Here is a 24,886-nt window from a genome sequence, read left to right on the forward strand (position 1 = left end):
TTTCAGAGTTTCGAAGTTTTAAAAAACACCATCTTTCCATCCCGTCTCTGCCACCGAGAACTTCGTAGTCTAAAACAACGGTTTTGCGTTTTGGAAAATGAAGTATGCAAGCTCCAGGAAGCACTGAAGGTTAGTGTTATCAAATGAAAAACAAAGCCAGATTTAGGTAAGGGGGCAAGAGCTAGTCCTGCATTGGAACTCCAGTGTGCTTTCATTAGAAGGAAGAGTGGCTACAGGCTCGTGCTAGTTCTGGGCATCTTTGCTGTCAGATTTCTTCCTTAAACTGCAGAGGCTCTGCTCTGCATTGCAGGGGGGCTGACGCCTGCAGGCACCATTGCCTAAGCTCCATGTCACTGGCTCGCGGTGTGCACTCATGGGAAACACTGATGAGAGGCTAGAAGGAGCGGGAAAAGTGGAAGTGTTAGTTGCTCAGTCATATCCAACTCTTTGCAGCCCCTGGACCATAGCCCACCGGGCTTCTCTGCCCATGGGATTTTCCAGGCAAGAATGTTGGAGTGGGATGGGTCATCATGTCTTCCTCCAGGGGATCTTCCCAACCCAGAGATCGAACTCACATCTCTTATATCTCCTGCATTGGCAGACAGGTTCTTTACCACTAGTGCCACATATACATGTGTGTGTGTGTGTGTGTGTGTGTGTTAGTCCCCTCAGTCGTATCCAATTCTTGGTGACCCTATGGACTGTAGCCCACCAGGCTCCTCTCTCCATGAAATTCTCCCAGGCAAGAATACTGGAGTGGGTAGCCATTCCTTCTCCAGGGGATCTTCCCGACCCAAGGAAGACGAAGACAGATTATTTTTCCCCTTTGTTCTCTGTGTTGGGCAGTTTCTCCAGCAATGGCTGTCATTGCTGCCTCAGTCACTCCCACTAGGTCAAGTCCACCATATTTCTTGATTCTCTGGGTTAACCTAGCTCCAGAGATCTGTTACACTGCCCTTTCCTTTGACCCTCCAGTCTCAGGGTGTTTATGGCTTTTGTTGTCGCTAATGACTGCACTGCCTCACTGTCCTTGGTGTGCTTCTCAGCTCTTCCATAGTATGGTATAGAAACTCTTCCCCATACTACATGTCCCCTCTTCAAAGAAGGTTGTTTTTTTTTTTTTTAATTTTTGACTGCACCCTGAGGCATGTGGGATCTTCGTTCCCTGACCAGGAATAGAACTCATGCCCCCTGCATTGGAGGACAAGAGTCTTAAACACTGGGCTGCCAGGGAAGTTCCTGTCGCCTCTTTCAAATACTCAGTGTGGTTTCTAACTTCTTGACTGAGATAAGCAGGAAAAAAACTATAGATATCCACTCTCTCCAAACTCCCCTAAGCAAGACCCCTATTCTCAGTGTCTAAAATGTAAAGAATAAACACTGTGCTCATTGTTTTAGAGAGACACTTCTGGGACTATACCTCTACTTCCAGAATTTGTACCTGAAGGTGATCTAGCCTAAAGAGAAAAGGCAAATCACTCCACAACCCGGACCTTAGTTTCTGCATCGATAAAAATGGGGAGGATACCATCTGTCGTGGGCTGAGTGATGGCCCTCCAAAAAGTTGGTCCAAGTCCTGATCCCTGGAAGCCTGTAGATATTATCTTATCCACCAGGGTCTTTGTAAATAGATAATCAAGTGAAGGGTTTTGAGATGAAGAAATCATACTTCATTATCTGGTTGGACCCTCAAGCCAATGACAAGTGTCCTTATAGAAGACACACAGAGTAGAGCACATAGAGGGAAGAGAAGCAACGGGACCACCGAGGGATAGGCTGGTCACAGGGCCTCAACCCGAGACATACCAATAGACTCCGGAAGCTGGAAGAGACAAGAAACAGATTCTTCTCTAGAGCCTTGAGAGGGAATGCACGCCTTGATTTCAGGCTTCCAACCTCCAGGAGTGGGGGAGAATGACTTCTCTTTGTTGTAAACTACCAACTTTGTGATACTTTGTTATAGCAGCCCCTAGGCACTATTCTGCCCTCTTACTTCCGAGGGTCATTGTATTCATTTGCTAGGGCTGCCCTGGCAAAGGAGCACAGGCTGAGTGGCTTATTCTACAAAATTTGTTTTCTCACAATTGTGGAGGCTAGAAGTCTAGGGTCAAGGTGCTGGGAGGGTTGGCTGCTTCTAATGCCTCTCTCCTCTGCTTGTCTTCTGTGTCTTTAGATGGTCTTTTCTCTGTGCCCATGCATCCCTGGTGTCTCTCTTGTGTGTTCAAGTTTTGTCTTTACGTAAGGACACAATTCACACTGGATTAGATCCCATCCTAATGGCCCCCTTATTATTTTTTTTTTAATATTTATTTATTTACCTGTGCTAGGTCTTAGTTGCGGCATACGGGATCTAGTTTCCTGACCAGGGATTGAACCCCGGCCCCCTGCATTGGAAGTGTGGAGCCTTAGCCACTGGTCCACCAGGGAAGTCCTCCTAATGGCTCCTTTTAATTTAATCACTTCTTTGAAGGCCCTGTCTTCAAATACAGTCACGTATTGAAGTATTAGGGGTTCAAGCGTCAATATATGACTTGTGGTTGGGGGAAGACAATGCAGCCCATTAGAGTCAGGTTGTAACCTTTGACTTTTTTTATCAGTTCCTTGAATAGACTATATTCTTGGCTGCATTAAGTATTTTTCCCTCTGCCAGGAACTCTCTTCCCTCAGTCTTTATATCCTTTCTTCACCTGAGAAGCCTAAATTCATCCTTGAGATCATAGCTAAATATTAGTCTCTAGACTTCTAGCTCCAGTGTTCTTGCCTGGAGAATCCCAGGGACGGGGGAGCCTAGTGGGCTGCTGTCTATGGGGTCACACAAAGTCAGACACGACTGAAGTGACTTAGCAGCAGCAGCAGCAGCAGACTTCTAGCTATTCACACTCAAAGCACACTTCGTGGCTCTTATTTTTCTCTTTTCAAGTAATCATTTATTTATTTATGACTGTACTGGATCTTCACTGCTGTGAGGACTTTTTCTCTACTTGCAGTGAGCAGGGGCTACTCTCTAGGTGTGGTGCTTACGGTTCTCATTGCGATAGCTTGTCTCCTTGCAAGCACAAGTTCTAGGGTTCACAGGCTCGGTAGTTGCATCTCCCAGATCTAGAGCATGGGCTCAGTAGTTGTGGCACAGAAGCTTAATTGCTCCGGGGTATGTGGGATCTTCCCGGATCAAACCTGTGTCTCTTGCATTGGCAGGCAGATTCTTTACCACTGAGCCACCAGCTAAGCCTTGGCTCTTGTTAGAGTATTACTTAGCTTGTTTCGAATGTGTTTTGTGTATGTTTGAGGTCTGTGTTCGTGTTTTGTGTACGTTTGAGGTCTGTGTTCCTCGGCAGACTGTCAGCTAGATGGGGAGACAGACAGGACTCACGTTGTAGCCACAGTGCCTGGCATATAGCACACACAGAACAAATAGATGAATGAGTGAATGAGCTTGTGACAAATGAGAAAATATTGTAGCGCACGTGGTGTACAGAGAAGACATTCAACACGTGGCAGCTATCATTTTGATGACTGCTCAAATAAATAAGAACCAAATAAATCTGTTCTTCAGTTGCCAAATGCAATTTTTTTCTTCCAGGCCATCTCAGAAAATTCCTCCTGTCCCAGCTGTGGTCAAGCGTGTCACACGGGTGGTGAACATCCAGACGTGCCCGCCTGTGCTCTAGCCAGCCCTGCAGACTCCGCAGCTCTCCGTCCTCCCTCCCCAGCGCAGGCCGCCAGTCGCCCTCCGCCCCCTCCGCCCCCTCCTCCCCCTCCGCCTCCTCTGCCTCCTCCCCCACCACCGACAGCACCATTGCTGCTCAGAAAACCTGCTCTCACGAAGGCACTTCAGGTAAAAAAAACAGTCTAGTAAAGGTGTGTTTTGGTCAGTGGGTAAAGAAGGAGTCAAGCCAGGTGTCTTTTTTAAGGCTGGGCAAAGGGTTTTGACAGGAAGGACTGCCTTTTGTTCTAATTCCGTCTCCTGCTTATGGCAATTATTGTTTTTAAAGACATGGTTCCCTGGGAGATCACAGAAGTTGGAATTAGAAATGAAAGTGCTTTTTTTTTTTTTTTTGGAGGATAAATGAATGAAACCCAGCAGGTTGGGAGATTCCTATTGGCTTCTTGGTATACCTTTTTTACCAAGAGGAAAATCTCTCTGGGAAACCAAATTAAAAACAGACTCTTTAGTGAGTGAAGTCAGAACAACAGTAGGCGCAAAAAAGTGCTGTTTGATTCCACTTGTAGGAGGTACCTGCTGCTGCTGCTGCTGCTAAGTCGCTTCAGTCCTAGAATAGTCAAATTCATACGGTCAGAAAGCAGGAAGGGTGAGGTGGGGAAGGGGAATGGGGACTTACCTTTTTTTGGTGGGGGGAGAAATGGGGATTTAGTGCTTAATGGAGACAGAGTTTCAGTTTAGGAAGGTGAAGAATTCAGGAGATAGATGATGGTCAGTGTTGCACAATATGAATATACTTAGTGCCACTGAACTGTACAGTTAATTATGGCTAAGATAGTATGTTTTATATTACTTAGGATGTGACTTTTATCACAATAAAAAAGCATTTTAAGAAAAAGAACTCGTAGATCCTAAAGTGTAACGCCACTGGATTGGAAAACCAGTCTCCGTTAGAGCTACTTAGCTGCCCACTAACACAGCACTATCTAAAAAGCTGATTACTTTTTACTGCAGGTACATTTGGTTTAAAATGACTGAATCAAATGCAGAGTCTGCTGCTATAGTTGCCCTAATATATACCTCATCAAGTATATGTTCTTGCTTTCTGGCAAGTGTCTCATTTTCTTAGGTAGTTTAGGCAAACTTCACGTTGATTAGAGGAACTCTTTCTATGTCTATCTTATTACAGTGATTCCTAAGGAAGATGTGTAGTTGTAGAAAACTAGCCCAGTTCTTACTTAGTTTCAAAGCCTTACGTTTTCATTAATATTTCTCAGTAGCCTTAGCATCCATAGATACGAAAACAGAATTAGTTCTTGGTTGCATGGAAAGAATTTGATTGGCTCCTCGGGGAAATGAGTTAATTTTTAACTCTAAGGCTTTAAAAACTAGATTTGGGTTTGCATTTGACTAGATGTCCTGGTTTCAGTTTGAATTCTAATTTTTCCTTGTATCTTAAGGCTGGACCATTAAAAAAAAATGGACCCATGCAGATAACAGTTAAAGATCTACTGACTGTGAAATTAAAGAAGACACAGAGTTTGGATGAAAGGAGGAAGGTAAGAAATCTTTGACCACACATGTGGTCTTTCATTTTTTAACCTGGTTGTCTCTCTCTTTTTTTTTTTTTTTACTTTATTTTATTTTTTAACTTTACAATATTGTATTGGTTTTGCCATATATCCATATGAATCCGCCACAGTTATACACGTGTTCCCCATGCTGAACCCTCCTCCCTGTCTCTTAATAGAAAATAAGCATTAAAAAAAAAGAAAAGAAGCATAAGTCTTAGATATAAAAGCTGTTCTGAGGAAAGCATTTGATATTTTATTTGAGTAATTTTTGATCTCCTCAACAAAATATATAAATCCCCCAATTATTTAATTCAGCAGTTTTATGGCAACCATTAGCTTGAAAAGGTAGAGATATACTCTGAAGCTTTGGAATAAAAATTGAATAGATATATTTTACACATACTCAGCATTCAAATTTGTTTTGGTATATTTACATTTTGAATGATACTTTTAAATCTGTTTTTAATAATGTCTGATTTTGTGATTAAAGCTTGTACCATCACCAAAGGCACAGAAGGCCCTGGTTACTATCTCTGACCTGCAGCGCGTTACCCTGAAACCAAAGTCCAAAGTGGTATCAACTCGAGTTACAAATGTCTTAATGTAAGGATCTGCACAGAATTACACTCTACTGCTACTTTAAAATAGTAATATTTTGCTTATTTCTAACTCTAAAAATTATATATGATCATATAGGAAAATTGAAATATACAGTGATGTTTAAAGAAAACAAAAATCATCAAATAATCATATCATTGGAGATAGCCACTCTTAACATACTGTTGTTTATCACTCTAGTCTTTTTTTAGGCATGTACACTATTATTTCCGGTTCATGGTGCTGTTTATTGCAAAATATAAAATATCATCAAGAATTTTCAAATCAGCACAGCTTCAGAAATAATATGAAAACTAGAATGTCTTGGAATCAATGAAATATGTGTATGTAATATACATATTACAGGTATATGTATATGAAATATGTATATGTAATATACATATTACAGGTATATGTATATGAAATATGTATATGTAATATACATATTACAGGTATGTGTGTATGAAATATGTATATGTAATATACATATTACAGGTATATGTGTATGAAATATGTATATGTAATATACATATTACAGGTATATGTGTATGAAATATGTATATTAAATACATATTGCATGAAATATGTATATACATACATACACAGGTCTGTACCCATGTGTAATTTATATTGAGTTGGCCAAAAAATTTGTTTGGTTTTTCTGTGCATTGTTACAGAAAAATGTGGATGAATTCTTTGGCCAGCCCAATATATACAAATACAGCTTTTCTCATTACTGTGTCATAAACTTTCCCCTGTCTCATTAAAAATTAGCTTAAAGAATCATGTTGACTTCTTCAATAGATGCAGTTTTTTAATATGTGAACTTCATAGATAAAATCCTTTTTTGAGACATTTAGGTTGTTTGTGATTTTTTTGTTTCTGGAACTCTTCAATAATCATCCTTGTCCATCATCTGTGTGCATAACTGAGTTTTGCCCTAAGATGGATTCGTACAAGTGTAATTACAACGTCAAAAAAAGTAACTTATTTTTAAAAAATAATAAAATGAAAGTATTAGTTATTCAAGTATTAGATTCTTCTTATTATTAGAATCATTATATCACTTTATGCTCCTATCAGCATCTACTGCTATTTTTTAATGTAACAAACTACTTTCTAAGATGTTGCCACTTTGAAATGATTGCTTTACTTTGAGAAAAATTATACAATCTGGTGAGCTCTAACTTTTGTATTTTTATTTTATCAGTACTCCTGGTAAAAGTCAGTTAGATCTACGGAAACTACTTAGAAAAGTCGATGTGGAGAGGTAATCCATTCTCCTATCTTTATGCTCTCTAAATTCATTTGAGAAGTTGGCATAAAACACAGCTCCCAATCTTTTCATTACCTTTGCAGGAGCCCAGGTGGAACCCCACTTACTAATAAAGAAAATGTGGAAACAGGAACTGGGCTGACCCCGGTGATGACCCAGGCCTTGAAGAGAAAATTTCAGGTAAGCCTTTATGAAAAGCATTTGGTTCCTTTTCTTCAAACTCTTTAATTTAGAATCATAATCTAAAGCATCTTTCTTAATAATAGTAGTAATTTTAAAACAGTTCCTTATACCAGTCCATCCTAAAGGAAATCAGTGCTGAATATTCATTGGAAGGACTGATGTTGAAGCTGAAATTCCAATACTTTGGCCACCTGATGCGAAGAACTGACTCATTGGAAAAGACCCTGATGCTGGGAAAGATTGAAGGCGGGAGAAGGGGACAACAGGATGAGATAGTTGTATGGCATCACTGACTCAATGGACATGAGTTTGAGTAAACTCCAGGAGTTGGTGATGGACAAGGAGGCCTGGCGTTGCTGTAGTCCATGGGGTCAGAGGCAAAGAGTCAGACACGACTGAGGGACAAAACTGAACTGAACTGATGCTTTATAAAGACCTTCATGTTTGCAGTTCATGAAATGCTATGAAATAGCTAAGATTATCATCTCTACTTTAGCAATGAATGTCTGGTTTTATTAATTTCATTCATAACTATTTATTAAGCAGTCCCTATATGCCAGACACTGTGCTGGAATACCAGGGAGATAGTGATAAGCAAAAACCAGCACAGATCTACTGTCTTGGAGCTTTCAGTCTAGTGGGGAAGGTAGACAGTAATCAACAATCACAATTTGTGTAATTTTGCACTGAAGTAAATTCTGTGAAGGAAAGTAACAAGGTTCAGTGAGAATCCTTGGAGCTTGCCAATCAACTTGTCCTGTTGGGCACTGTGTGGCCTTCTTTGCAGGTGAGGCCTGATGCCCCTTTCCTTCAGTAGGAGTCCACTCCCAGATCACATTATGGTGATACCATAAATTGTGAAGGGCAGAGGCCTTATTTAACAACTAAGCCCTTTCCTTCTTTCTCTTATTTTGGCTGTGCCGCTTGTGGGACAGTTCCCCGACCAGGGATTGAACTCAGGCCATGGAAGTGGAAGCACCAAATCCTAACCACAAGGAACTCCGCCCTTCCCTTCTTTGTTCAGCTCTAGGTCTTTTTTGTCCCTGCCCCACCCTATAACTACTCTAGTGGATTGGTTAATGTGGAAGCTTGTAAAAATGTAATGAGCCACAAACCCATGTACTGAGCAACAGCATCAAAAATCACAGATGAGGCTCTTTCCTGGTGGTGCAGTGGATAGGAATCCGCCTGCCAACGCAGGAAACAACTCGGGTTCAATCCCCGGTCCGGGAAGATTCCGCATGCGGAGGAATCACTGAAGGGTGCGCCACAACTACTGAGCCCAAGGTCTAGAGCTAGTGCTCCACAAGAAGAGAAGCCACCACAGTGAGAAGCCCGCACACGCAATGAAGAGTAGCCCCTGCTGGCCACACCTCGAGAAAACCTGCGCAAAGCAACGAAGACTCAGCTCAGCCAAAAATAAATAGTTTAAAAATATCACAGATGAGACCTTTGCCATATGTTGTGCTCTCCAAAATCCACTTAGTAGAGGATGGTGGTGGTTGTTCAGTTGCTAAGCTGTCTCCGACTCTTTGCAACCCCTTGAACTGCAGCACACCAGTCTTCTCTGCCCTTCACTGTCTCCCGGAGTTTGCTCAAACTCAAGTCCATTGAGTCAGTGATGCCATCCTCTGTTGCCCCCTTCTCCTGCCCTCAGTCTTTCCTAGGATCAGGGTCTTTTTCAGTGAGTTGGCTCTTTGCATCAGGTGGCCAAAGATACAGGGTATTTAGTAAAAACTTGTTTTAGACATGGAATAACTTTCCCCACTCCTATTAGTTAGGTTTTGCATTTGACTGTGGGTAAGAGAAATCTGACTATAGTGGCTTAAGCAAATGGAGGCTTATTTTTCTTTTCTGCATATTGCCTTGGGAAATAGGGAGTGGATACAGGGTATAGCAGCTTCCCCATGTCGTCACCTCTCTTCCAACCTTAATACATGGCTTTTATCCCTACAGTGCAGAACATCTACACTGCCTAAAGCCTCTTGTCTACATTGTAAGCAAGATAAGAAGGGCAAAGATCAAAAAGGTATCCTAGCTAAACTGCCCTTCATCTCTTTAAACAGGTGATATGCAGGAACTTTGATTATATCAGGGAACTTGGAAAAAGTGATTTTTAGAATCTGGCCACATTGCTGCCTTGCATAAAATCTGGGTTCTGATAGCGAGGAAGGAGAGCTATGCTGGCCACAAGAACATAATTCATATTATAATTGGGACTTCTTGTTTTTTTCTTAGCTGGCTCACCCTAGAAGCCCACCTCAAACTCTGCCAGTTTCTACAAGCAGCTTTGATGAACAAAACTGATGCCACCTCTGCCTAACTCCCAGCAATGATCCATAAAATGTACAGATAAAATGACCCCAATCCTTTTGAAGTATAATATGTGTAAATAATTATATTAATATATAATTCATTTGAAGAATTAAAATATGTATGGAGCCCATGTATACTGTAATGAAAAGTGGGAAATAGAATACTTTCTAGTTTACACGATTACTCACAGGACAGATGGGAAAATGCAATCCCCAAAGTGATGTTTATCCTGAAATTACTCAATTTAAGTTAGGAAGGTTATTCCAATTTAACTAGATAACTCTGATTTGTGCTCTATAGGTACAGTTATGACATTAAAATAACCTGGTACCCATTCATCTTGGGTATTCTCAGGAAATTAAAAAGCAAAATATTTCATCCTGTAAAGCTCATCCATTCATTAAGTGCTACTTAATCCAGAAAGACCCTCTAGATTTTATTTCTGTTCCCTGTAAGCAATTAAGTAAGATCATCTCCCATCCAAACCTAACTATTCCAAAAGGATTTGAAGTGAAAGGTCCAATGTGACCTTAAAAATTAGAATTTCATTTCTAGTATCATAGGTAGGTAACAATATCAGGCTTACTGAAATCTGGGATATTCTTTAATTTGATATCTGCTATCCACATTTGTACAGCTAAATATAGACTTCATGAAGACCTCTACATGAACCTTGGGTTTTCTACAGTGCCCCACTAGGGACTCTCTGAGGTCCATAGCAGATTCACCGTGAGACCTGATTCTCTGTCCTCAAGCACCTGTTGATTCAATAACAGTAATTCTGCACAATCACGGGATTTTACTTTTTCCTGCCAATTCAGGGTTGCCAAACTTAGCAAATATGAATACATGCCTGCTAAGTCACTTCAGTCGTGTCCAACTTTTTGCGAACCAGTGGACATAGCCCACCAGACTCCTGTGTCCATAGGATGCTCCAGGCAAAAATACTAGAGTAAGTTGCCATGCCCTCCTCCAGGGGATCTTCCCAACCCAGGGATCCAACCTGCATCTCCTGTCTTCTGCATTGGTAGGCAATTCTTTACCACTCAAGCCACCTTGGAAGCCCATAAATACCTGACACCCCCACCAAATTTGAATTTCAGATAAACAACAAATAACTGGAGTGGGTTGCCATTTCCTTCTCCAGGGATCTTCCTGACCCAGGGATCAAACCCAGGTCTCCCGCATTCCAGGCAGACACTTTAACCTCTGAACCATGCTTTAACCCTCTGTTTAATAGGGCCCATTAAACAATGAGTAATTTTTTAAGTATAACTGTGTCCTAAATATTGCCATGGGCTTCCCTTGTAGCTCAGTCAGTAAAGAATCTGTCTGTAATGCAGGAGACCCAGGTTCAATCCCTGGGTCGGGAAGATCCCCTGGAGAAGAAAATGGCAACCCACTGCAGTATTCTTGCCTGGAGAATCCCATGGACAGAGGAGGCTGGCGGGCTACAGTCCATGGTGTTGCAAGAGTCAAACACGACTTAGCGACTAAACCACCACCACCAAATATTGCCTAGGAAATATATTTATACTTAAAAAAATACGTCATTGTTTTTCTGAATTTCAAATTTACCTGAACATCCTATGTTTTTTTTGGCAACCCTACCAGTCAGTCTCCTACAAGGTTGCCAATATCTGGGAGCCCCTAGTTTTGTCAGACATGTCTGCTTAGCAGTAGGTACTACTGTAGCTTCAGCCAGGATCCCTATCACTAATGTGATATCACTATCGCTAAATATCATGAAAGAAGAGGAACTCTCATTAGGGTGAGCGAGACTCTGAAGGCACAGCATTAGCTCTGATGCTCATAACTTCCAATGCAGTTCCAAAATAAGGATAGGTATCATGTAGAGCACTTATTCAGTAAATGATTGTTGCATAGACGTTTTATTTGGAACAGTACTTTATTCAGAGTAGGTGAATCAAATTCATAACCTGGGTGACCAGCCATAGAATTTCACTGCAACCTAAAGACTGTTGGTTGACCTGTTTTAGGCATGCCATCTTGGATACCCTTTGCCCTCATGTTAGTGTTAACAAATCATTTTTCTATAACCTCTCCTCAAAATTTGTAAACATTTAGCCATAAAAAAAAATAAAAATAAGGATAGTGGCTCCTCACGGAGGAGAATCAAGGAGTGTCAGTTTTACACTGAACTTTCCAACCTGGCAGGAAGCAGTTACATAGATGATGTCCCTGAAATATTCCCTGATTAGGCTAAAAAGATATTTTAGTAATTTCCCCAAAATGCCTATATTCCCTCAGATAAAGGTAACTTTGAGATGCCAAATAGAGGGTTGTAAAAAGTCACCAGGCTGGAAAGCAGATATGGAAACAGTATTTTGTTTTGATGAGACCCACATTTATACATTTATACCTACATTTACATTTACGGATAAAAATTAAGCAGATACTGAAGTTAAGAAATACATCTGTTTCTAATAAAAACTTTTTAAACCTGTTACTACGTTTATATTAAGTCAAATAAAGGGAATGATCATTGAGAAGAAAGCAGGTGAGTATTTATAACAATATTTTATGGGACATCTAATAATGTTTATAATATTAATAAACCAATGTGTACTGTATCAATTTAAATGATTTTATCATTCTTGTGAGATAAAGGTTCATTTTTTTGAAAAGCTATAGAAATCCTATGGTTAAATATTTGTAAAGCTGCTATTAGTATCGTATCAGTATTAAAATGTGTTCTATCTTGTATATTTTACTAATTTTTATGACAGGTTTCATATTGTACCCATTTGAGAATCCAATAACTGCTATGGCTTCATTAAATTGTTGCTGATCATGTGTTTCCACTGTTTATTTTGAGACTGAATGTCAACCAGAGAATATAAACAATCACGGTGCATCCAGTTATGTTTTTGAATAAACAACAAAACAAAACTTTGGTCTTTCTCTTTAACATTTTTTACTAGAAATATAACATATACAGGAAAGTACATAAAACATAAACAGACACAATATCAAACACTCATGTGACCACCAAGAAAGGGACATTTAAGTGTCTAGAAGTTCTGCCTGTTTCCATCCCTAATGTGAATACCTTTCCTCAGGAAGTTACTACCAGAATTCCCTGGTGGTACAGTGGATGAGAATCCTCTTCCCAATACAAGCTACACAGGTTCCATCCCTAGTCTGGGCAGATCCCACGTGCTGCAGAGCAACTTAGCCTGGGTGCCACAGCTACTCAACCCATTCACTGCAACTACGGAAGCCCGCACGTCTAGAGCGTGTGCTCCACAGTGAGAGAAGCCTGTGCACGGCAGTGAAGACCTAGTGCAGCCAAAATTTGTTTTTTAATTAAAACAAACAAAAAGAACCCAAAGGCTTAAGCCAAAAATGGGTTCTCTTAAAAAAAAAAAAAAAAAGTAACTACTCATCTGTTTTCCTTTGTTTTTACCCTCTGAATATGCTGGGCCTAAATATGCATCCCTAAATGCCATGATTTTTTTTTTTTTCTTTAAATTTGGCTACACCACAAGGCAAGTGGGATCTTACTTCCTCGACCAGGGCTGGAACCTGTGCCCTCTGCAGTGGAAATGCAGAGTTTTAAACCACTGGACCACCAGGGAAGTCCCCATGCATGCCATGTTGAACATTCTTGAACATGTACATTTGTGCAAGAGTTACTTTAATGTGTATGTCTAGGACTGGAACTGTTAGGTGGTAAAGCCTGCCTGTTTTCTAGATAACTGTCAAACTAGTATTCCAAGTGCTTGTACAAATCAATGGTCCCTTCAGCAAAGTATGAGAGTTGTAACTCTTCTTCTAGGGAGTCTTTTCAACTTAGTTTTTTAACATTTTGTTTACTTAGGAAATTACACAAATGATGTGGTTAATATATACTATTGTTTTCTGGATTTGTAAGTCAAAGAATTGTTAATATTATAGCAGGAAAGTCACATACTAAACATAGGAAATAATGTACATGATGAGGATCACAACAGAATTTATGTGGATCAGTCAGTTCAGTCGCTCAGTCGTGTCTGACTCTTTGCGACCCCATGAATCGCAGCACGCCAGGCCTCCCTGTCCATCACCAACTCCTGGAGTTCACCCAGACTCACGTCTATCGAGTCAGTGATGCCATCCAGCCATCTCATCCTCTGTCGTCCCCTTCTCCTCCTGCCCCCAACCCCTCCCAGCACCAGAGTCTTTTCCAATGAGTCAACTCTTCGCATGAGGTGGCCAAAGTACTGGAGTTTCAGCTTTAGCATCATTCCTTCCAAAGAACACCCAGGGCTGATCTTCTTTAGAATGTGGATAAATATGTACAATTTCTTATTTTAGTTTCTAAAGAAGAGGAAGAGAATCTGGACATACAGAAGTAGAGAAGGAAACAAGTAAAAACCAAATAGACAAAATTTGAAAGCCCACTTCCAGTCCTTTCTAAATTCTTGTTAGCAAATAAGTATTGCCTGAGAAGAATTTCCCAAAGCCTAATATAGCTTAATATATCAAAAATAGCAGCACCAGGACCTAGGGCTTTGAGAATTCTTTTCCCCCAGTTTTCTTGAGATATAATTGACATGACCTTATATTAGTTTAAGGTATACAACATAATGGTTTGATATATGTATCTATTGCAAACTGATTTCTACAATAAATTTAGTTAACATCAGTCACCTCATATAGTTACAGGCTTTTTTCTTTCAAGAGAACTTTTAAGATTAGAAAGAAAAATTAGAAAATAGAGATGTAAAAATAAGAATATAAAAAAACAATAAAAATAACATATTCACCCAAAAACCTGCATACAGATGTTTATAGGAGCTTAATTCATAATTCCAACACTTGCAAGCAATTAAGATGTCTTTCAGTAGGTGAATGGATAAACTGTGGTACATCCAGATAATGAAATATTATTCAGCACTAAAAAGAAATGAGCTAGCAAATCATGAAAGACATAGAATAAACTTAAGATGCATATTACTAAGTGGAGGAAGCCAATCTGAAAGGCTACACACTATATGTATGATTCCAGCTGTATGACATTCTGGGAAAGACAAAACTATGGAGGCAGTAAAGATCAGGGGTTTGGGGGAAGGGGGGAATGAATAGGTAGAGCACATAGGATTTTTAGGGCACTAAAACTATTCTACAAGACACTTACATGGCAGATACAAGGCCTACATTTGTCTACACCCAGAATATGCAACACCAAGAATAAACCCTAATGTATGGATTTGGGGGTGATAATGATCTGTCAAAGTAGGTTCAGATATTGTAATAAAGGTATCACTCTGGAGCCTGGTGTTGATAGTAAAAAAAGATATGCCTGTGTAAAGGGTATATGGGAGCTCTCTATGCTCAATTTTGTTATAACCCTAAAACTGCTTTAAAATTTTTTGCTATAACCCTCAGTTCAGTTCAGTTCAGTCACTCAGTCGTGTCCGACTCTTTGCGACCCCATGAATTGCAGCATGCCAGGCCTCCCTGTCCATCACCAACTCCCAGAGTTCACTCAAACTCACGTCCATCGAGTCGGTGATGCCATCCAGCCATCTCATCCTCTGTCGTCCCCTTCTCCTCCTGCCCCCAATCCCTCCCAGCACCAGAGTCTTTTCTAACGAGTCAACTCTTCACATGAGGTGGCCAAAGTACTGGAGTTTCAGCTTTAGCATCATTCCTTCCAAAGAACACCCAGGGCTGATCTCCTTTAGAATGGACTGGTTGGATCTCCTTGCAGTCCAAGGGACTCTCAAGAGTCTTCAACACCACAGTTCAAAACCATCAATTCTTCGGCACTCAGCTTTCTTCATAGTCCAACCCTCACATCCATACATGACTACTGGAAAAACCATAGCCTTGACTAGACAGATGTTTGTTGGCAAAATAATGTCTCTGCTTTAACCCTAAACTGCCTTAAAATTAAAAAAAATTTTTTAATTCTTTTTTTTTTTTCAAAAATAGGGGAAAAGAGTAAAGAAAAAAAAGTCAATAAATCCCAACAAGTTTTAAACATTTTGGTGTATAATCCTCTGAGCCTAAGATTTTTTTGTTGATGTACCTCACAAATCTTTCAAAATCACTGGCTTTCTTTTCCACTGATATGAGTCAAAAAAGAAATCTGTTCACCTTGCTTTGAAAGATGTTTTTAAGCTGGTGCTTCTCAAACTATACTGTGTACAAATTATTAGATTTAGTTGTAATGCATGTTCTGATTAGTAGGTCTCGGTGGGACCTAAGAGTCTGTATTTCTAACAAGTTCTTTCTTTAGTCTACACTTTGCTGGGCTTCCCAGGTTGAGCGGTGGTTCGATCCTGGGTCAGGAAGATCTCCTAGAGTGGGAAATGGCAACTCATTCCAGTATTCTTGCCTGGAAAATTCCATGGATGAAAGAGCCTGGTGGGCTATAATCCATGGATTGCAGAGTCAGACCCAGTTGAGCATGGATGCACTCTCTCTACTGGCACTACATCTTGCACAACAAGGTTCTAGAGCTTAAAGAAAAATATTTTTATTTGTGTACTTTTGATAAAGTCATTTGACACTGTGGAATTTTTGTATTCTGTGAACTACACATTTAACTGCTTTCAAAATGCTCAACACTGCTAATTATTAAAGAAATGCAAATCAAAACTACAGTGAGGTATCACCTCACACTAGTCAGAATGGCCATCATCAAAAAGTGTACAAATAATAGAGACTTCCCTAGCAGTCAAGTGTTTAAAACTCTGAGCTTCCACTGCAGGGGATGCAGGTTTGATCCCTGGTCAAAAAAATAAAAATAAAAAATTAAAGCTACAGAGTGTGTAGGGAATACTCCTACACTATTGGTGGACATGTAAATTGGTGCAGCTACTATAGAAAATCAGTATGGAGGTTTCTTCAAAAACAAAATATTTCCAACGGGGAAGAAGGAAGGGTGGGTGGGGATTTAAAAAACTCCCAGCAATCCCAATTCTAGGCACATATCCAGAAAAGATGGAAACTCTAATTCAAAACTAATTCAAAAAGATACATGCACCCCCAATTGTACTATTTGCAATTATCAAGACATGCAAGCAACCTGAGTCCATCAACAGAGAAATGGATAAAAAAGATCAGATGTGTGTATATATATACACATGCATAAAATGGACTATTACTTGGCTATAAAAAAGAATGGAATATTGCCATTTGCAGTAACATGGATAGACCTAGAAATTATCATACTGAGTGAAGTAAGCCAGACAGAAAAAGACAAACATTAACACTCATATGTTGAATCTAAAAAAGAATACAAATGATCTTATTTACAAAACAGAAACAGACTCCTCACAGACAGAGAGAACAAACTATGGTTACCAAAGGGGAAGTGGGGGGCGGGAGGGAATAAATTAGGAATATGGGATTAACAGATACACACTACTATATGTAAAGTAGATAAGCAAGGATTTACTGTATAGCACAGAGAACTATATTCAATATCTTATAATAATCTATAATGGAAAAGAATCAGAAAAAATATGTGAAAGTGAAGTCGCTCAGTCCTTTCCGACTCTTTGCGACGCCATGGACTGTAGCTCACCAGGCTCCTCGGTCCATGGGATTTTCCAGGCAAGAGTACTGGAGTGGGTTGCCATTTCCTTCTCCAGAGGATCTTCGACGGATCAAACTCGGGTCTCCAGCATTATAGGCAGACGCTTTACCATCTGAGCCACCAGGGAAGCTATAATGAAAAAGAATCAGAAAAAATATGTAAACAATCATTTTGCTGTAAACCTGTAACTAATGCAACATTGGAAATCAACTATACTTCAATAAAAATAAAACCACTACTGGTAGTGAAAAAAAAAAAAGTTGGAGGTGAGTAGTGGTATGTCAGAAAGAAAATATGATGTAGAAAATGATTAAGAGATTAAATATGGTAAGAACAATTAAACTGTTGTAGATGCTCTATCGGAGAAGGCAATGGCACCTCACTCCAGTACTCCTGCCTCCAGTACTCCTGCCTGGAAAATCCCATGGACGGAGGAGCCTGGTGGGCTGCAGTCCATTGGGTCGAGAAGAGTCAGACACGACTGAGCGACTTCCCTTTCACTTTTCACTTTCATGCATTGGAGAAGGAAATGGCAACCCACTCCAGTATTCTTGCCTGGAGAATCCCAGGGATGGGGGAGCCTGGTGGGCTGCCGTCTATGGGGTCGCACAGAGTCGGACACGACGAAGCGACTTCGCAGCAGCAGCAGATGCTCTATAAATATTTGACATGAATTAAATCTAGCATAGTATGAATATAATTCCCTTTCAAAACCACTGCTTCTGCCTTTACCTTGCATGTAATTATTGTCATTTTGGAATTGTCACAATCACAACTCTCCTCTTCACTAAGGTGTTTTACAACTTCTAACATTTAACTCATTAAACATTTTGTCTATCAAGCAGAACAAACAAAAACCCTAATTGCTTCCAAGTGTTTTTCTGATATTTCAATTCCTAGGGTCTCCTCCGACTAAGGAAAATCTTAAACCAGCAGTGATGTAAGACTGATAAAACCTTGGTGAAAAACTAGGACAGGAGAAGCAAGAGGCGGAACCTAAAGTGAGAGGAAAGCAGGGACTGACGACGCGGAGGAGCGATTTCAACATTGGACGAGAGCCGGTTGCGTTTACTGGACGGACCGGAAGAACTCGCGAGTTGTCTCAGCACCATGGCGGGTCCCGTCAGCTTAAGAGAGCTTCTAATGGGCGCTTCAGCCTGGACAAGCTCTGAGAGTCCCGAGGGATCCCCTACAGAGGGTGGTGGGAGCGCGGCTGGCGGACCGGAGCCTCCTTGGCGGGAGGATGAGATCTGCGTGGTGGGAATCTTCGGCAAAACGGCTCTGCGCCTGAATTCCGAGAAGTTTTCACTTGTGAACACGGTGTGCGACCGACAGGTCTTTCCCCTCTTTCGCCACCAAGATCCTGGAGATTCGGGGGCTGGAATCAGGACCGAGGCTGGGGCCGTCGGGGAGGCTGGCGGAGCCGGGGACCCTGGGGCTGGGGCCGGGGCCGGGGCCGGGGATCCAGTTCGGGGAGGTGTAACTGCCGCGGAAGGCACCCGAACTGAGCCAGGTTCCCAGGATTACAGCCTTCTGCAAGCCTATTACAACCAGGAAAGCAAAGTTCTGTACCTTCTTCTTACTTCCATCTGTGACAATTCCCAGCTTCTGCGGGCTTGTCGGGCCCTTCAGAGCGGGGAAGCTGGAGGTGGCCTCTCTTTACCTCATGCAGAAGCGCACGAGTTCTGGAAGCATCAAGAGAAGGTGCAGTGCCTCAGTCTCCTTTACCTTTTCTCCGTCTGTCACATCCTGCTTCTGGTCCATCCCACTTGTTCCTTTGACATCACTTATGATCGAGTATTCAGAGCCCTGGATGGACTGAGACAGAAAGTACTGCCCCTTCTCAAAACAGCTATTAAGGATTGTCCAGTTGGTAAAGACTGGAAACTAAACTGCCGCCCTTGCCCACCTAGACTCCTTTTCCTTTTTCAACTCAATGGAGCACTCAAGGTAGAACCCCCTCGGAACCAAGACCCAGCTCATCCAGATAAGCCCAAGAAGCATTCTCCCAAAAGGAGACTGCAGCATGCCCTGGAGGACCAGATCTATAGAATCTTCCGGAAGAGTCGTGTCTTGACTAATCAGAGTATCAACTGCCTCTTTACTGTACCTGCCAATCAAGCTTTTGTGTACATAGTTCCCGGAAGCCAGGAGGAGGATCCAGTAGGCATGTTGCTGGACCAACTTAAGAGTCATTGTACTGTGAAAGACCCTGAATCTTTGTTGGTCCCTGCACCACTTTCTGGGTCCAGGCGATACCAGGTGATGAGGCAGCACAGCAGACAACAGCTTTCTTTCCACACTGACACCAGCAGTTCCAGTTCTTCGGGGCAGCTAGTGGATTTCACGCTGCGAGAGTTCCTATGGCAGCATGTAGAGCTAGTACTAAGCAAGAAAGGTTTTGATGACAGTGTGGGCAGGAACCCACAGCCTTCCCATTTTGAACTTCCTACTTATCAGAAGTGGATCTCAGCAGCTTCAAAACTGTATGAAGTAGCTATTGATGGGAAAGAGGAGGACCCAGCATCTCCCACTGGGGAGTTAACATCTAAGATTTTAAGCAGTATTAAAGTCTTGGAAGGATTTTTGGATATTGACACAAAATTCTCAGAGAACCGTTGCCAAAAAGCTTTACCGATGGCCCATAGTGCCTACCAGTCAAATTTGCCTCATAATTACACAATGACTGTCCACAAGAATCAGCTTGCCCAGGCTCTTCGAGTGTACAGCCAACATGCTAGGGGTCCAGCCTTTCACAAGTATGCCATGCAGTTACACGAAGACTGCTACAAGTTTTGGAGCAACGGCCATCAGCTCTGTGAGGAGAGGAGTTTAACTGATCAACACTGTGTACACAAATTTCACTCCTTACCTAAATCAGGTAGCTAAAGTTTTCTTAGCATTTCACAATCAAAATTTGGGGCTGTGTTTGTATTCTTGTTTTCAGACAGTTTTTTCCCTATGTATTGATATTTTAAAAAGAGAGCCCTACAGAAATTTAGGTACATCAGATTTAAGTTTCCTCACCTGCTGGAAAAAGAAAAATCAGCTATGACTACTAATTACATTCTTGTATTTAAATAACAAACCCTAGGGTATTAGTAAATGAGAACTGTTAAATAATACAGAGTTTCAGGAATTTCATATTAATGTTTTTACCTTGGAACTTTTGTTTAAAATGAACAGAATGAGATGTATGGTCACTATGTTGATGATAAACTTTACTTAGAAATTCTAGAAGTTTATATTTAAAGTATGTTTTATTTCTATACATTTCCACTTGCTGCTTCTGTTAGGTGTGTTTAATCAAGTGTTTGTGGGTTTGTGTTTGTGTGTTGAGGGTTTTTTTTTCCCCTCCTCATTTCCAAAAAACTCTTTGGAGAAATTTGAGGGTTAGGTACAATTGAATGCAGAATAAATGTGGGTCTGCATTGTATGTAAAATGAATAATGACTTATATTTTGCAGGAGAAAAACCAGAGGCTGATAGAAATCCTCCTGTGCTGTATCACAATAGCCGAGCTCGATCCACTGGTGCCTGTAACTGTGGAAGGAAACAGGCACCCCGAGACGATCCCTTTGATATCAAGGCAGCTAACTATGACTTTTATCAGGTAGATTCTGCATTTTTTTTCTTCCTCTTCTCTCTGTCTCTTTAGCTAACTACCATCTGAGTAAAAATGTATCTTTTCAGAAGCAAAATGTCTATTAATAGATAAGTCAATGTCACTTGCAGTGTGATATGTGATGAGAAAATTCTTTATATATGTACTTATTTGCTTACCCGTTAACTGTCGATTCTTGCTTTTTAGTGTGAAGAACGTGTTGTTTTCTTTTATTTATTTTTGGCTGCCCTGGGTCTTCCTTGCTTTGCACTGCTTTCTCTAGTTGCAGGGAGTGGCTGCTATGCTTCATTGTGGTGCTCGGGCTTCTCACTGTGCTGGCTTCTCTTGCTGCGGTGCACAGGCTGTAGGCACACAGGCTTCAGTAACTGCAGCACACGGACTCAGTAGTTGTGGCACACGGACTCAGTAGTTGTGGCACACGGACTCAGTAGTTGTGGCACACAGGCTTAGATGCTCCACGGCATGTGGAATCTTCCCAAACCAGGGATTGAACTCATATCCCCTGGATTGGCAGGCAGATTCTTATCCACTGTGCCACCAGGGAAGTCCAAGAATGTTTGCTTTCCATGAAAGGTTCACAGGATTTGTTTGTTTGTTTCCTTCCTCCATAGCTTCTGGAAGAAAAATGTTGTGGAAAATTGGATCACATCAATTTCCCAGTATTTGAACCAAGTACTCCAGATCCTGCTCCTGCCAAAAATGAATCATCTCCTGCTCCCCCAGATGCAGATGCTGATAAACTTAAAGAGAAAGAACCTCAAACCCAAGGAGAGAGCACAAGCCTGAGTTTAGCTTTGAGTTTAGGCCAGTCTACTGATAGTTTAGGTACCTATCCAGCCGATCCACAAGCAGGAGGAGATAATCCAGAAGTTCATGGCCAAGGTGAAGTAAAAACTGAGAAGAGACCAAACTTGGTTGATCGGCAGGCATCCACAGTTGAATATCTCCCAGGCATGCTTCATTCCAATTGCCCCAAAGGTCTCCTACCCAAATTCTCCAGCTGGTCTTTGGTTAAACTAGGCCCTGCTAAGTCTTACAACTTTCATACTGGTTTGGACCAACAGGGCTTCATTCCAGGAACAAACTATCTTATGCCTTGGGACATTGTCATCAGGACTAGAGCTGAAGATGAAGGAGACTTAGACACGAATTCTTGGCCTGCTCCAAATAAGGCTGTTCCTGGTAAGAGAAGTGCAGTTGTCATGGGCAGAGGAAGACGGCGAGATGACATAGCGCGAGCGTTTGTGGGCTTTGAATACGAAGACTCTCGAGGTCGAAGATTTATGTGCTCAGGACCTGACAAAGTAATGAAAGTAATGGGAAGTGGCCCCAAGGAATCAGCTTTAAAAGCCCTGAATAGTGACATGCCCTTGTATATTCTGTCATCCTCTCAGGGTAGAGGGCTGAAACCACATTATGCTCAACTTATGAGGCTTTTTGTTGTGGTTCCTGATGCTCCTTTGCAGATAATCTTAACGCCTCAGGTAAGAAATATAACTTTTTGTGTTGTTAGACAATCATGTTTGTTGTTTGTTTCGATTGTTTGAAAAAAAGGACAGGGTATCAAACTAATTAAACAGGTCTTAATTTTAAATACCTCTTACATTAATAACTAATTTCTGTTTCTTAAAAAATAAATTGTAGGTGTGTTAATCAGTTCACACCATCAATTCACATCATTTAGTTAGAGGCAGAACTTGAAATTAAAAATCTGTAGAAAAGCAGGATAATATTTGAGATTATTTAATATCAGATATGATTGAAATCAGGAGTGTACCTGCTTATGTGCTCTTTGAATCTGTCCTTGGTTTAGGCACTTAACCTTTCTTTTTCTTTTTTTTTTTCTTTTTTTAATTTGTTTATTTAGCTGCATGGGGTCTTGGTTGCAACTCACAGTCTCTCTAGTTGCAGTGCAAGGGTTTAATTGCCCCATTGCATGTGAGATCTTAGTTCCCCAATGAGGAGTACAACCCTCATCCCCTGCTTTGCAAGGCAGACTCTTAACCACTGGGCCACCAGAGAAGTCCCTTTCAGATGTTTCTTATTGAAAAAATGTTAAAATAATCATATAACCTGTGTTTTTCAGGTTCAGCCAGGCCCACCACCATGTCCAGTATTCTACCCAGAAAAGCAAGAAATCACTCTCCCACCTGATGGCCTCTGGGTTTTGAGGTTTCCTTACGCCTACGTGACTGAGCGAGGACCTTGTTTCCCTCCGAAGGAAAACGTGCAATTGATGAGTTACAAGGTGCTCCGTGGGGTTCTTAAAGCGGTAACACAATAAGTGTTTTCCAGCCAGCACAGTCCTGAACTTGAGCTGGGTTTTGCTTTTGGTGTGTACTGCAGGATCTTTTTTGGTGTGTAATACTGTGTTTTCTTGAGCCCAAAATATGTTTTGGTTACAGAAGTTCAGTATTTGGACAGTAATTGTTCCACTGTTTCTTGATATTGTTGGTATTTATTGTAAATGGGGGTATAACTTAATAAATGTTTATTCTAGAAAAGGACGTAAATACATGGTTGATACCTCTATTTTCTGATTTCTGTTTTACTGTCCATAATAAAAAATATTTCTGTTATAACTGAATATCCCATTATCATGTTGAGCCAGAGGTTTGTTTTGTTTTGTTTTGTTTTTTTACTGAAATAATGTTTTAGCTGGAATTTTCCTTAAAACACTGCTCCTGAAATTATATTCAGAACAAGATGATCCAGTAGGTTATCTGGTAATTGTATGAGTACTTAATTGCAAAAAGTGTTCTATATTGTTTGGCTCATAGTTTTGGTACCTGAGTTACATTGCTTTGTTCTCACCGTTTCATTCTTGGACTGATGAGATACCATATTTTTTAAAAACTTTATTTATTGTTTTATTTATTTATTTTTGGCTGTGCTGGGCTGTTTTTTAGTGCTTTTGCGAGAGCTTTCTCTCGTGTGGCGAGGTGGGGCAACTCTTCCTCGCAGTGGCTTCTCTTGTTGTGGAGCACAGGCTCTAGGCCTGTGGGCTTTAGTAGCTGTGGCTTGTGGGCTCAGTGTTTGCAGCTCTTGGGCTCCAGAACACAGGCTTAGTGGTTGTGGCACACGGCCTTAGTTGCTCAGTGACTTGGGATTTTCCCCGACCAGGGATCAAATTAGTGTCCCCTACGGTGGCAGATGAATTCTTATCCACTGCGCCACCAGGGAAGTCTGAGATACCATTTTTTAAATGAAGTTTTAAATAACTAAAACCTATTTGTCCAAAATATTAGTACACATTTTATTCATTGAAAATTGCTGTACTGTGAAACAGTTTGCTAAGTGATACAAATTCTATCAGTTCATATCAGTATTAACTTTCACCATCAAAATAGTGACACTGACTTATCACTAGCTAAGTTGTGCAAAATAAGTTAGTATACCAAAATTCTAGTGTAATTGATTATATTTTCCTAGACATGTTGGTTTTGAAATGCAGAGCAAATAGAATTGGCGATTTTAATACTGTATATGAAATGTAGTATTTGATTAACACATCTTGCTACCAGACCAGCATAAAACAGTTACTTAGGTTTTGATTAGATCTTAAATTTTCAAACCTATAGAGAAAAACATATAACTAGCAGCCAATTTAAAACTGTAATTAATTAGGTGTCTTTTTATACCTATTTTGGACTTCCCTGGTGGCTCAGACAGTAAATACCTATTTTACTGTAGTTTTGTTGGGAGAATCTGAGCCAATATGAAAGTTAGTCTACATTTTTTCATCCTGTCCTTATTTTTCATCCTTTTCCCTTATATCATTCATTCTTTTTATATCAGTTTTAAAAATCCCAACTACTGTTGTATTAATTGTAGTTCTTGGTTGTTGCATTTGAGAAATATGGCTAGATTTTTCTGTAAGTAAGTGTTAGTCGCTCTGTTGTGTCTGACTCTTTGCAACCCCATGGATTGTAGCCTGCCAGGCTCCTCTGTCCATGGAATTTTTCACACAAGAATACTGGAGTGGGTAGCCATTCCCTTCCCTCGGGGATCTTCCCAACCCAGGGATCGAACCCGGATCTCCTCATTGCAGGCAGATTCTTTGTCATCTGAACCACTAGGGAAGCCCATTGTTCTAAGA

General features: G+C 40.8%; 2 protein-coding genes and 1 long non-coding RNA gene across 6 annotated transcripts in view; all 3 read left to right on the plus strand.

Moving 5' to 3' along the window:
• The window catches only part of PRR11 (proline rich 11), a 29,085-nt gene extending 18,332 nt beyond the window's left edge, over positions 1–10,753 (plus strand). For 2 of the 4 annotated variants that reach the window (XM_061390167.1, XM_061390165.1), the window contains exons 4-11: positions 7–129; positions 3,581–3,835; positions 5,122–5,220; positions 5,726–5,838; positions 7,043–7,102; positions 7,192–7,288; positions 9,248–9,320; positions 9,530–10,753. In XM_061390167.1, coding sequence (XP_061246151.1) covers positions 7–129; positions 3,581–3,835; positions 5,122–5,220; positions 5,726–5,838; positions 7,043–7,102; positions 7,192–7,288; positions 9,248–9,320; positions 9,530–9,543 — 834 coding nt within the window. In that variant the 3' untranslated portion in view covers positions 9,544–10,753. The remainder of the gene's footprint in view (positions 1–6; positions 130–3,580; positions 3,836–5,121; positions 5,221–5,725; positions 5,839–7,042; positions 7,103–7,191; positions 7,289–9,247; positions 9,321–9,529) is intronic. The other 2 variants (XM_061390168.1, XM_061390166.1) reach the window with 1 other exon arrangement.
• Positions 10,754–10,849: 96 nt separating this feature from the next.
• LOC133231698 (uncharacterized) lies at positions 10,850–12,520 on the plus strand. The gene is made up of 2 exons (XR_009731203.1): positions 10,850–11,452; positions 11,724–12,520. It is a non-coding gene; the product is annotated as an uncharacterized LOC133231698 (long non-coding RNA).
• Positions 12,521–18,216: 5,696 nt separating this feature from the next.
• SMG8 (SMG8 nonsense mediated mRNA decay factor) lies at positions 18,217–23,374 on the plus strand. Its single transcript, XM_061390176.1, has 4 exons — positions 18,217–20,043; positions 20,630–20,775; positions 21,399–22,271; positions 22,874–23,374. Exons 1-4 carry the CDS (start codon positions 18,273–18,275, stop codon positions 23,069–23,071), a joined length of 2,988 nt encoding a protein of 995 aa, XP_061246160.1. The 5' UTR covers positions 18,217–18,272; the 3' UTR covers positions 23,072–23,374.
• The last annotated feature ends 1,512 nt before the right edge of the window (positions 23,375–24,886 follow it).

Source organism: Bos javanicus, chromosome 19, assembly GCF_032452875.1.
Source record: "Bos javanicus breed banteng chromosome 19, ARS-OSU_banteng_1.0, whole genome shotgun sequence".
Taxonomy (NCBI): domain Eukaryota; kingdom Metazoa; phylum Chordata; class Mammalia; order Artiodactyla; family Bovidae; genus Bos; species Bos javanicus.